The sequence below is a fragment of the Ailuropoda melanoleuca genome, chromosome 12, assembly GCF_002007445.2.
Source record: "Ailuropoda melanoleuca isolate Jingjing chromosome 12, ASM200744v2, whole genome shotgun sequence".
Classification (NCBI taxonomy): Eukaryota; Metazoa; Chordata; class Mammalia; order Carnivora; family Ursidae; genus Ailuropoda; species Ailuropoda melanoleuca.
In genome coordinates, this window is record NC_048229.1 from 80729578 (window position 1) to 80741646 (window position 12069).

Sequence of the window (12069 nt, forward strand, 5' to 3'; positions counted from 1 at the left end):
CATGCAGACTCACTGGCTGTGACTCTCAAGGCTGTGTCTGGACTGGACCCAAGAAGGACCCACAGAGGGAAATGCTGACATCTGCTTGTCCGCACCTGTGCGGTGCCGGTGAAGGGGTGCCGCTGTCCCTAGCTGCTCCTGCCCTGTGTCCTTCTAGCCTCTTCACGGCCGCTTTACCTGGCCATTAAGCCTCACGCCACCCACTTCCCGCCAGTCCCCTGGAACCAGAGCAGGATTTGCAGGGACCAGAGTCCTCGCCTTCCACAAGAAATCACAGTGCTCTTCCTTTGACTCCTAAGACCCTGGGGATGCCAGCCGGCTGGGAGCCAGGCTGCGGGCCCTGCCCATTGGCCTCTATCTGCCGCCTGAGCAGTGCTTTCCCATTAGGATGGGCACCTCCGAGCGACTGTTACAGTCCTTCTTAGATTTTTTTGTGTGTATGTGTTTGTAGCCTTTCCGTGTGCCTTACAAGGAGCACGACAGGCCGTGCTTGACTCTGTGTACGTATGTACACACATCCGCAATCCCACTGCGTGCTCACTGTTTAACTGATTGGGGTTCGTGACCCCGTGTGGTGGGCCGTGCTCCTTGCCACATGCACCCCAAAGGGGGGCCAGCTGGGAGCCCGCCCTCGCTCCCACACAGTGCTTGCTGCACACAGTGGGGTCCAGCAAAGCTGTTGGATGAGATGGAAAGGCATCGAGAACCCCCAAACAGCGTGGCCCCTGGCACGCACATCCCTGAGGCTGGGAGGAGGGTGAGCCCCTGTGCTCTCAAGTGTGGACACGTCAGCATGAAGCACAGGCCCCAGGGACCGAGACTCTTGGCACAGTGCTCGGAGCCGGACCTCGCAGCTGGGGCTCAGCTTCCCAGGACTGCGGACAGTTGGCCCCTCGCACGGGGGGCGCCAGCCGCAGGGACGAAGGGCCCCTGCACCAGCATGTGTTCCCTGGAGTGTGGGTGTGGCTGGGGTATCCTGACTTGGGGCAGCCTCATGGCTGTACGAGGTCATGGACTTGTGGAAACTGAGACCAAATGTTCCAGCCTAACATCTGGTCAGAGTGGTGGCCAGTGTGAGTCGGTCACCCCCAGAGAAGGGGAGCTCATTCCATTCTGAAGCCTGTTACAGCTGATGCTGGTCCTTAATCTGGGGTCTGGAGGACATGCCTGTGTGAGACAGAAAGGGACACTGTCCCTTCCCACACAGCTTGCTTGACATGCTGAAGAGTCCTAGACATGGTGTCCTGGGCATGCCAGGGAACACGGGGTTCTAGGGGCTGGGGCGGAGGGGGGAGAAACAAGTGGGGGGCCGAGCGGGGGTGCACGTATGTGCTAGGCTATGACCTGCCTCGCGTGCATGTGATACACGTGTGTGCACACGTGTGTTTGTGAGGCCGCAGGAACTGTCCTTGTGTGATATGGGCGTCAGGCATCATCAGCAGGATGCCCAAGGCCTCAAGGAGAGGGGTTCACAGCGGGGTTCCCTGCTCTGCACCCTAATGCCTGCTCCCTGCATGCTGGAGCTGGCCCTCGTTCCCAGCAGGTTGCTGGAGACAGGGAGAGCCACCCCATCTTGTGGACCTGCCCCCAGCCAAGCCTCCGCACCGCAGCACGCACTGTGCTTCTCACACCAGCCACCAGGGGGCAGAGGCCAGCAAGCGTGGTCTGTCCTTGGAGGCTCGCGGGAGAGGCGTGTCGGGAGGCTCAGACCGCCGAGGCAACTTCCATCCTAGACGCTGGGCCTGAGTGCAGGGGCCGGACAGGAGCTTCCTGGGTCCCAGTCCCGGGTCCTCAGCGCAGGCTTTCTGGAAGCCACAGGCTGAAGGAGCCAGCAGTGGGGCTTTTGGGTCCAAAGCACCTTCTCTGCCGGCCTGCTGGCTGGCTGCCGCGTTCAGGGGGACGCCTCTGTGGGAGTCCAGCTGGCTGTGCCCCCGGGCTAGGTCAGCGGGCTAAACTCTTAAACGTGCTCGGCTCCCGTGAGACCCCGGGCGGGGAACTGCTCCAGCGATCCGGGTCTGGGGCTGGCGGGGCCTCCGAGCTCTGGGCGTCCTGCCTCCCGGCTTGCTGCCTGCCTGGCCCCATCCTAACATAGGAGGCCGTAGGTACCCAAGATCCAGACGTGGTTTCTCGGCCGCAGGGTGCATGTCGACGCTTCCCGCCGCGGGCAGTGCCTCCCGTGAAAGGGACATGTGCACTCCAGGCGGGGGTGCCCCAGGACGCAGGGCTGTCTGGCTTTGTGTGGCGGTGGGGGAGGTGAGCGCCAATGGTGGTCAGCCCTCGCGTGTATCAGGATGGGAGGGGGACCCTGGCTTCTAGAAACTCCCAGGCTAGAGCGCTTGCGTGTGTGTGCACATGTGCGTGTGTGTTCATGCACACATGTGGCGGGGAGCCCTGGAGGCGGCTGTGCTGATTTACAGGGAGGTCTGGCAGGACAGCCCCACGGTGGCAAGTACAAGGGAGGCTGTTCATGGTGTGGCTTTCAGCCGGGCATCCCCACCCAACACTGTGGGGTCTGCTGAGCTCCAGCTCGCCTGTGTCCCCCTGCATCATGTTGGGGTTCACTCTGATGCCCTGCCCTGGGCAGACTGTCCTGGACACCGAGTCACTGGGCCTGATGTGTTGGGGATGAGAGACCATGTGTGGATGCTATCCTGTGGCTCTTGCCCCTGTGGCTATATGGAGGGGATAGAGCTCCACAGGTGTCCTCGGGTGGCAGCAGGGACCCGCCACCACACCTGCTCCCTGGAACTGGTGTCCTCGGCCAGTGGGGTTGAAGAGGGGAAGGTGGGGCTGGAGGCTCCTAAGGGGAACTTAAGGGGGTGACCACCTGTCACCGCTCCCCCGAGTGGCCGCTTGTGCGGACTTGTTTGCTTGGCCATGCCGTGGCTTCAAGCCCAGGAGACCCACCTGCTTCGAGGATCGGCCCAGAACACAGGCCTGCCTGGGGGCCCAGAGCACCATCTCTGGCTGGACGTTCCACATTTAAAGATATTTTTAAGTAATGTCTACAGCCAACATGGGGCTCAAACTTAGAACCCCAAGACCAAGAGTCGCGTGCTCTAAGCCAGCCAGGTGCCCCGGACATTTCACATTTGAATGGCTCCTTCCGCCCGCTAGCCCCTGCGTGAAGCTGGGGGGCCGAGGTCCCATGCTGGGGCACTGGGATGATGCCCAGGGACGCTGGAAAGCAGGGAGAGCCAGCGTGGGGAGAGTGGCTGCTGCTCGGGGGTGTGGGGCTTCACCCTGAGGGCATCCAAAGACTGCCCGCAGGCCGCCATGGCCACTGCTGGCCTCGGGGGACCTTATCTCATGATCAGGAAGGAGGTGAAAACCACCGCTGCCTGGCAAACTTTCGCCAAGGTGTGTCACCGGGGACCAGATGTGGTTTGATAGGTCATGTTCCTGGGGGGTCTCAGGCTGAGGGAAGCTTGGGGAGGTGCCATACTCACGGGGAGGGGCCTGGGGCAGGTGGGCAGCACTGTCCCCCCAAGTGCTCAAGCTGCCTGGGGAGAGACACAGCTGCAGACCTCAAGCAAAGGGAGGTCACGGCTGCACCCCAGCCCCACCCGCTTTTCACCCTCCCAGATGCATCCCAGCGGTCAAGGTTGCTATAGATGCTTTGAAATGTTTTATTGAAGTTTTTTTTTTTTAAAGAGCAATAATTTATGCCGTGAACCGAAAGAGTAAGACGGCGTCTTCCAACCCCACCTGTCATCCCCAGGGGTGGCCTACCGACCCGATTTGGGGTTCCCCTGGGAACAGGACACGGGCGGGGGCCAGGACCCTGGCAGGAGGAGGCCTGCACTGCTGGGGCGGCCGCAGAGTCAGCAGCCACTGTGACCGGGCGGCCGGGGGCCCTGGGGGTTCTTCCTGGCGGTCAGGAAAGGGGACCTGACAAACAGCCCCCGGTGACCCCCGGAGACCCAGCAGAGCTGCACCAGGATCTGTCTGAGCAAAGCTTCGGGGCGTGCTCCGGCTCTGGCGCCCACGCCTCTTTTTCCCCTCCCCTGCGCTGACCCCACAACTGTTTATTTTTGATTGTTTTTTTTTTAAAAATATAGTTTTGTAAATGTTCCATAAAAATACTATTGTTCCTAGTCAAACACGGGTATTGCAATATGAAGAGTAATGCTTGGTCTTTGCTCTATAAAATGTGAAAAGGTCATCACACTGGATAATATAGAAAAATGCCAGAATTTCTAAGTATCACAAAAGCCAGTACCGAGTGCGCGAAGTGGAAATGCTGCCAGATGGCGGCCGGGGTTCCCCTTGCGCTTCCTGCCCAGCAGCCACGCCTGCAGGATGCCTTGAGGCACAACGGGTCTCTGCGTACGTGGAGGACAGCATGGCTTTGAGACAGACAGACCGCCGACCGCCCTCAGGCCCAAGGAGCCGGCCCCGCGAGGGCCGCCTGCTCAGCCCGAAGCACCGAGGGAGCCAGCAGCGCTTGGCCAGGGGCACTGGTGGCCACCCTCCGACGACAAGGCCCCTGGCGGGCTTGGGACCATACGTCCTGCAACATGGGAGGCTCCGCGTGTCCCACAAGGCGCACTCCCATGCAGGCGCTGGGCCTCAGAGAGCCCGCACGGCCCATCCCCCGAGGCGGCCCCGTCCCCTGAGGTCCAGGGGCTGGGCTGTGCCCTCAGTTCTCGGAGAGAGACAGAGCCAGGGCAGCCTGGAAGGCAGCTTCCTCATCGATGCTGTAATCCTGCAAGACAGGAAGTGAAGACAGGGGATGCGCCGGCCGCCTCTCAGGGCCAGACCCTCTGTCCGCCCCCTGGAGGGAACAGTGCTGCCAGGTCCAGGGCCATGGGGTCATGGGATGGGCTGCCCACACACGGGATCCACATCGGGCTCCTCCCCGAGGGCACCACGGGGCTTCTGCAGTGCCGGCCCGCAGACACCTGGCCTGGAGACCGAGCGCTGAGCGGGTCTGTGCTTCGGACCACACGGACTGGGGCTTGAGACGAACAGCTGCCACCAGGACGCCGGGTGATGGGGCTGTGAGCAGAGGGGTCTGCGGGCCGGTGGGGGCATGGTGTCTGGGCCACCGCACGTGGGGGACGGAGGGAGGGGTGNCCCCGGGCCCGGCGCTCACCACGCGGTTGGGGTCGCCGCGGTGGTTGTCCACGCAGTGCTTGAGCAGCTCCTGCTGGTCCAGGTTGCGGGCCCCACAGTAGGGGCAGCTGAATGTGGACCTGTTGGGGACGGCGCTGCAGCCGTGGGGGGGGGATGAGTGGGGGCTGGCACTGCCCCCACCTGCAGCGTGGCCCACCCTGGGGCACCCCGCCCGGCTCCCCCTACGCGCAGGGCCCCATCCCTTCCCCTGATGCTCCCCTGCTGGCCCTCCTTGGGGTCCCCTTCCTGCAGGGTAGCGAGGCTGTCCACACAGGGGACATTACGGCCTCTCCCACCTCCTCAGGGACAGCAACACGGGCCAGGAGCCACCCCTACAAGGAACAGGGGCTCTGAGCACTCGCAGTGGGGCGGCCTACCTGGGGATGGGCTGCGATGTGGGCACCACAGGGACGAACTTGGGACAGTTGGCCATTTGTTCCTGGACCTTCATGCAGGAGGAAACATGCACCCGCATCTTGGCCAGTGTCACCTAGGAAGAGAGACAGGGGTGGCATCGCAGTCAGGCTCCAGAGGATGAGAGGACCACCAGCCAGCAGGGCCCATCCCTGCCCACGATGTTGGTGGCACAGCAGGGGGGAGGCTTCACGTGGGCTTCGCGGCCGCGACACAAACCCCAAACACCCATCGGCAGATGCGTCTGGCCTCCAGCTACTAGACGGGGCAGCCCGTGAGACCAGAAGAGATGTGTCTGGGAAACAGTCCTCGCTACAGAAGCCGACGGACTGTGTTCTTGTGGACAGTCAAGCATCCTTACCAACACGTACCAGCCCACAGTGCAACCTTCTTCTCAGCCTGGCCCGGGGCACAGGGCCTCAGGGCAGGGAAAGGGGGCCGTGTGCGCAGACCTCGGTGTGGCTCAGGGAATGACCCAAGAAAAGGGACAGGTGCAGTCACCGCTCCCTGGGGAGCAGATGCCACCAATCCTGCCTTGTCACCGACGCCAACAGGCTGGGAGTCAATGTTTCAGAGATAGGAAACGCGTTCACAGGACCGAGGCAGCCGCGAGGAGGGTGAGCTTGGGGTAAGGTCCCCGGGGCCAAGATCCCCCCCAGGTGTCCAGGGTAACAGGAGAAGGGCCTCCAAGGGCAGCCTGGCTCCCTGCTCTGCTCAGGCCTGCCCTGAGGGCCCGCGAGTGTGGACAGATCCAAGCGGGCCCACTGCACGTGCGAAGCCAAGAACGTCCCGGCCTGCTCTGTCTTGGGAAGGAGGCCAGCAGCCTCACTGCGGAACCCAGGGGAGCCCCGCACGTCCAGACCCTGGCCTCCAGGACAAAGCAACCAGGGGTGGCCTTCTACGTGATGTTTGTATGGAGCTGAGAGACGGCAGTCAAAACGCAAAGTCAAAACCAGCTCCTGGGGCTGGGCCACTGCGAGGGGCTCCAGGCAGGGTGGAGAGACAGGCCAGGTGGTGGTGGTGGTCGGCATTGGAGAAGCTCCCCCTCCATTCTGCCTGGGGCTCTGTCCCCCCATCGGCAGGGGTGAGGCTCAGTTCCCATGTCCCCAAATTACAACCACCTAAGACCCAGAGTCCAGGCCAGGCAGCAGGGGCGGGGGTGATGGGGGACGTGGGGGAGGGGCAGAGCACAGGTTCCTCTCTGCGGGAGGGAGAGCAGCACAGAGCAGCGGGGTGGAGGGTGGAGAGCAGGGGTGGAGAGCGGAAGCAGGCCCTGCAGCTGCAGACCACAGCCCTGCCCGCCCCCGGGCAGGGGGTGGGTACCTTCTTGTTGCAGCCCCTGCAAGGTGCCTTGTAGGACGAGAGCTGCTTCTCCACGTGGGCGGCCTTGTCCACCTTCTTGGGGTCGAAGGGCAGGCGGCACAGCGGGCAGAGGGGGGACGGCACCTGGAGGCAGGGCTGGAGGCACTCCCCGCAGAACCTGCAGGGGGAGGGGACATGGGCCTGAGGGCCGCTGGCTGCTTCGAGCCTCCCAGGGCAGCTCCCCTCTGCTGTCAGTGGCACATTTCTGAAGACCGTCATTCCTGTTCCTCTGGCTAGACGGACGACAGCGCCAGGTCCCCTCCCAGCTGTGGGTTTGTGGGGCCCACTGCCGTCTCCAGCAGGCTGGTGGAGCTGTGGCTGGGGCTCTCCAGGAGCCATGCTGGCCCCGCGGCCCTGGGCCCAGCCCGCAGCTCAGCCTGCCTGTGTCATGACCATGCGGTGATGCCAGCACCCCTGGTGCTCTAGGGACACAGGTGGCATGGGGGGCTCTGGAAACCCTCCACCCACAAAGCTTTAGAGAGTAAGATTGCCAACAATGCTGGGAGAGGAAACCACAGGGCTCCAGGGGCCCGAGACTCACTGCACGGGGCCAAAGTGTCCAGGCCAAGTGTCGCCAGCCTCGCGACAGTGCTGGAACAGAGGCGTGGTGACGGAATGGGCCTTGCTTGGCCTCCTGACCGCTGAGCAGGGACACTCATGGCCCTGGGCACACACTCGGGCACCCGAGGCTCCCGGCGCCGTCGCTGGAGAGGCGACATCCAGAGGCCAGCCAATGGCTACAGGTGTGCGTGGGCCGCAGCAGCAAGCCCTCCTCACCCCAAGCCCCCCCCACCGCGCTGCAGACAACCGAGCGGCACGTGCGAAGCCAAGAACGGAGGAAAGGAGGAAAGCCAGTCCACGGGGACACGGGGCTGGAGAGCACCCAGCAGGCAGCAAGAGGGAGCGTGATCCCAGGACCCCCTCGGTTCAGCTCCTTAGGAAGTGCTGTGGGGGCCGCTCAACTATGACCCCAGCCTGGAATCTACAGACGCTGAGAAGGAGGCCCGGAGGAGTGAGCACTTGGCCCCGGGACAGGGGCTAAGCCCCCACCCATGACAAAGGGAGCCCCTTTGAAGACTGCAAGAATCCAGGTGCGCACAACTGTGCCGTCATCTGTGTGCACCGAGTGGGGCGGGGGGCTGTGGGGGCCACGGGATGTGAGGGTGTTCCCACGTGTACACGCTCAGCTCCGCTAAGCAGCAGCATTCTCTCCGCCACCAAGAGAGCTTCACTTCCTTCCCAGGAGAAGGCAGCCGGGGGTGATCCAGAGTCCCTCTTGCTGCCCACGCCTGGGCCCTCGTCCTATGGGCTGGATTCCAGTGCAGCCCCCACCTGGCTCATCACCGTTTGCAGAGACACGTGCACGGGAGAAGACCCGGCTTGGCCTGAGGCCCATCAGAAGATGCAGGATTCCCGGCAGCCTCTTTCCCCACCTGCCACTTACCTCACCTGGGGAGGGCCTGCCAGGCACCTCGGCAAGCGTGTGACAGAGGTGCCAAGACACCCACCCTGCAAATGTCCCTGGCCGCCTCTCTTGCCGTTCCAAGGGTCTGACTAGCCTAACGGCCGACAGAGCCCTCTCACTTCGCCTGTCACTGGACGGGTGCTCACAGCAGCGCCACAAGAGCCACGGGGTGGAAACAAGCCACGTCGCCCACAGGTAATGGACATGCGGATGCCGCCTATCCCCAGGATGAGTGAGCTACTGACGGACGCTGGCCACTGGGGTGAGTCTTGGGAACGCCAAGCTCAGGATACGTGTTGTGTGACTCTGTTGACATGGAAAGCCCGGAACAGACCCGTGCACAGACAGAGCGCAGCTCAGTGGGGGCTGTGGGGTTTGTCTGCAATGGGGATGCCTGCTCAACACAGGACACTCCAGGAACGACTGATGTGTATACTTCAAAGGGGGGATTCTATTTCAACAAAGCTGTAAAACGCACACGCAGGAGGGAAGGCCCCAGGAGCGCTCGGGGACGAGTCACCACATTGTCAGGGCAGGCCTCAGGACCATGTCTCTGACGACTGATGCACAGGATGGGGTGAAGGGCACCTCTTTGCCAGAAGGAGGAGGCCAGGGAGCTTGGTATCTTGAGAAGGCATGCGCGGACCCCTGCTTGAACCAGGACTCGCCTGCCCGCCTGCCTGCCCCACAGCCCTGCTGGTCTGTGTGTCGTGGTGCCAAAGGAGCCAGAGGCACCGTTGGCTGGCAGCCAAGTCTCCACACTGTGACCGCGGTGCTCAGAGCGGCCCCAGATAAGCAGCAGCCACCTATTTCGGGGAGGTTCTGCCAGCACAGCGGACAGAGCCAGCTGAGCGGTCTGCTCTCTGCCTCCAGACCCGTGGGCATGAGGGGAGCAGCCCGACCGCCACTAGACGGGCTCCAGCGGCACGAACGCCGTGTCTCACTCCTGCCCTGGCCTCTCACACACACCGCTGTGCCAGCGCAGGCCAACGGTGCGGGGGCCCACGAAGGCCAGCAGTTGTCCTCAGTGGCAGAGCCCGACTTCCAAAGCCTTTTCTGGATGATATCAATCGCCCACGTCCTGGGCCACCCACACGCAGATGCAGGTGAGCTCCCCATGGCTGACCAAGGCCCGTGCTCATGGACAGCCAAGCAGGGAGTGACAGACCCCGCCCAGAGAAGCCCGCTCCTGGGTCTGGATGCAGGTGGGCAGGGGGCCGTCAAGGCTTAGCGGTCCGCAGGGTCTCCAGGGTCATTGCTGCAAAGGCACTTGTGGGGGGGAGGTGGGGGCTCAGAGGCCAGCCTGGCTGACTGCCCAAGCGCAGCTCTGGCTTTGCTGCGAACCCTGGGAACTTCGCCTCTCTACCAAAGAAACAGCAACAGCACCTACCTGATAGGGCCACAGCACGCCGACCGCACGGCACACACGTGTCCTCCTCATTCCCCACGTTTCCCCCTAAATGTGAGCACTCTTATTTCCCTATGATGTCTGCTTACTGACTACATGTGGGGACGCAGAGGCAGAAGGACCTATGGGACAGCACTGATGAGAGAGCGTGAAAGGAGAGCGGAGGCCAGGGGAGGTCAGGCTGAGCCGGCCACGAACATGCACAGGCCCTCAGGGGAGGGCCCGTCAGAGGGTCATACCCAGCCACGCAGCTTCTTCTTCCAGAAGGGACTCACTGCCCAGGACGTCCCCCGAGTATGAGAAATAACCGGCTCCCTCTGGGGCCCCTGGGGAGCTCTTGGGAGCTCTTCCACAAGCCCCACTGACCTCCTGACCAAAACCCCCTCGCCACAACTTCTCCTCTTCTGTCTGGTGCTGCCCCCACACAGCTGCTCGCATCACCAGAAACTCTGTTTTGTGGAGGCAGACTGTTCACGGTTAGGTGGCTGTGCGGGACAGATACCTAGACTGCCAGCAGGTTCTTTTAAGGAAAAACATGAGGCTTTCAGTCCTCTGCACTTGTTGGCCATGTGCCTTCACGACACCAGACAAGAAACTTAGGAAGAGTAAGAAACAGAGACAGAACAGACAGCTAGAGCGGAAGTCTTCTAGGGAAGACGCTGTGGAAGAGCTTCTCATGGGACCAGCCTCAGAAACAGGAGAGAGATCAGATTCTGCCAAGAAAAACATGGGTGGGGGATGGGTTTTGAGAACATGAAGCTTTCATAAGAATTCTGTGCAGTGCTGTATTCTAAAGACCACATTTTAAGAAAAGACTTATCTGAAAAAAAAAAAAAAACAACTTATGTGGAAAAAGAAAAATCTATACACAGATCTGTACAGACCCGGAGACTGGAAATGCTGTGGCCCTGGGCTGGGTAAGTGTTGGTGCCGACGGGATGCCATCCGAAAACCAGGAAAGGCTTCCTGAAGTTGGGCCCAGGTCAAGCCTTGCAGTTCTCTCAGTGATGGGCTAAAAACTGCAGAGCACCCCCGAAAACACCCACCAGCGCGTGCTTCCACGAAAGGAGTCCCGTTCAGAGGCTGCCCCTGACAAGATGTCACCAGCAGTGTGACAAAGTGAGACACAGGGCCCTTCCTGACAAGTTGGCTGTGCTCCCCTGGTGTGGGAGGTGCCTGTGCTGCCTGTCACGGGAGGAGGAAGAAAGAAGGCTTTCTGGATGCTGACACTGTCCCCAGGTGATGAGTGGGCACACAGCTGCCCAGCTCCCCCTTTCTATCAGGAGCCTCCCAAGTCAGCTGCCCTTGTTTGCAAAATGTTCTAGGGGCACCTACCTGCCTGGGTGCACCTATGTCCAACCCCTGGGCGCAAAAGCCCCACCGCCTCAGTGGCCCTGCTTGCTGGCAACCGAGCCTTCCTGACCCCGCTTCCTACCCTGCTGATTTCCGTCAAGCGCTGTATTGTTCAGCCAGGAGCCAGTCAGAGGAGAGTAGACACTGCTCTCGGCTCCCTTCCAACCAGGCTGGCAGCTCCCAGACTTGAGTGCAGCTCTCGGCTGGGAGGAGAGCCACAGCCTCGGGTTTCTGTTGCTGAAACACCCCTGCAGGACCCCCCTGGAGGCTCTGGCGCAGCTGGAAACCCTAGCAGGGTGCTTGGTGTCTGGTCCCCAAGGCCAGCCCGCCTAGCTCCTCAATGACAGATATGACCCAAGATCTCCATCAAAAACCAAAGGAAACGGCACCAGACTGCAAACAAGTCTCTCTCCTAACTTAAGGGAACACCTCTCCTCTGCGGTCAAGACAGGCAGACAGCGGGTCCGAAAAAGAGTCGATACCAAGAGCCACAAGGCATTTATTTACAAATGCCCACCCCGATCTCCAGGGGACTGAATCGAAGGCGACTGGCGCAGAGGTCGCCTGCTGCCCTCTGAATACGCGGGTAGGCCCTCTGAAGCCGTCAGCGGACCCCAGGGGACCCGGGACCAGGCAGGGCTGCAGGTCGCCCGGTGCGCCGACGGGGTGCTCGGCTCGCCCGGGACTGGCGGGCAGGAGGCTGGGCTGAGGCGGAGGAACGCGCCCAGAGGACAGGGACGGCGCTGCGCAGGGAGCCCCGCGCCCCCGCCCGAGTCCTCCGCGCGCCTGGCTCTGGGGCTGCGCCGGGCGGCCGCGGACCTCGCGCCCCTTCCGGGGCGAGCGCGGACCCCTCCCCGCAGCCGGCGTGCCGGCCCCGCGGCGTCCCGGAGGCCGGCGCACTCACGTGTGGCCGCAGCTGCCGATGGCCACAGGCCGGGGGTACACCTCC

The 12069-nt window shown here is 62.4% G+C and overlaps 1 protein-coding gene across 1 annotated transcript in view; it reads right to left on the reverse strand.

Annotated features, from left to right (window-relative positions):
- Nucleotides 1–4642: 4642 nt before the first annotated feature.
- RNF166 (ring finger protein 166) overlaps nucleotides 4643–12069 on the reverse strand; it is a 7667-nt gene continuing 240 nt past the window's right edge. The window contains exons 2-6 of the mRNA XM_034639047.1: nucleotides 12025–12065; nucleotides 6856–7012; nucleotides 5496–5608; nucleotides 5057–5213; nucleotides 4643–4708 (exon numbers count right to left, since the gene is read on the reverse strand). Of these exons, the coding sequence (XP_034494938.1) occupies nucleotides 4643–4708; nucleotides 5057–5213; nucleotides 5496–5608; nucleotides 6856–7012; nucleotides 12025–12065 (534 nt within the window). The remainder of the gene's footprint in view (nucleotides 4709–5056; nucleotides 5214–5495; nucleotides 5609–6855; nucleotides 7013–12024; nucleotides 12066–12069) is intronic.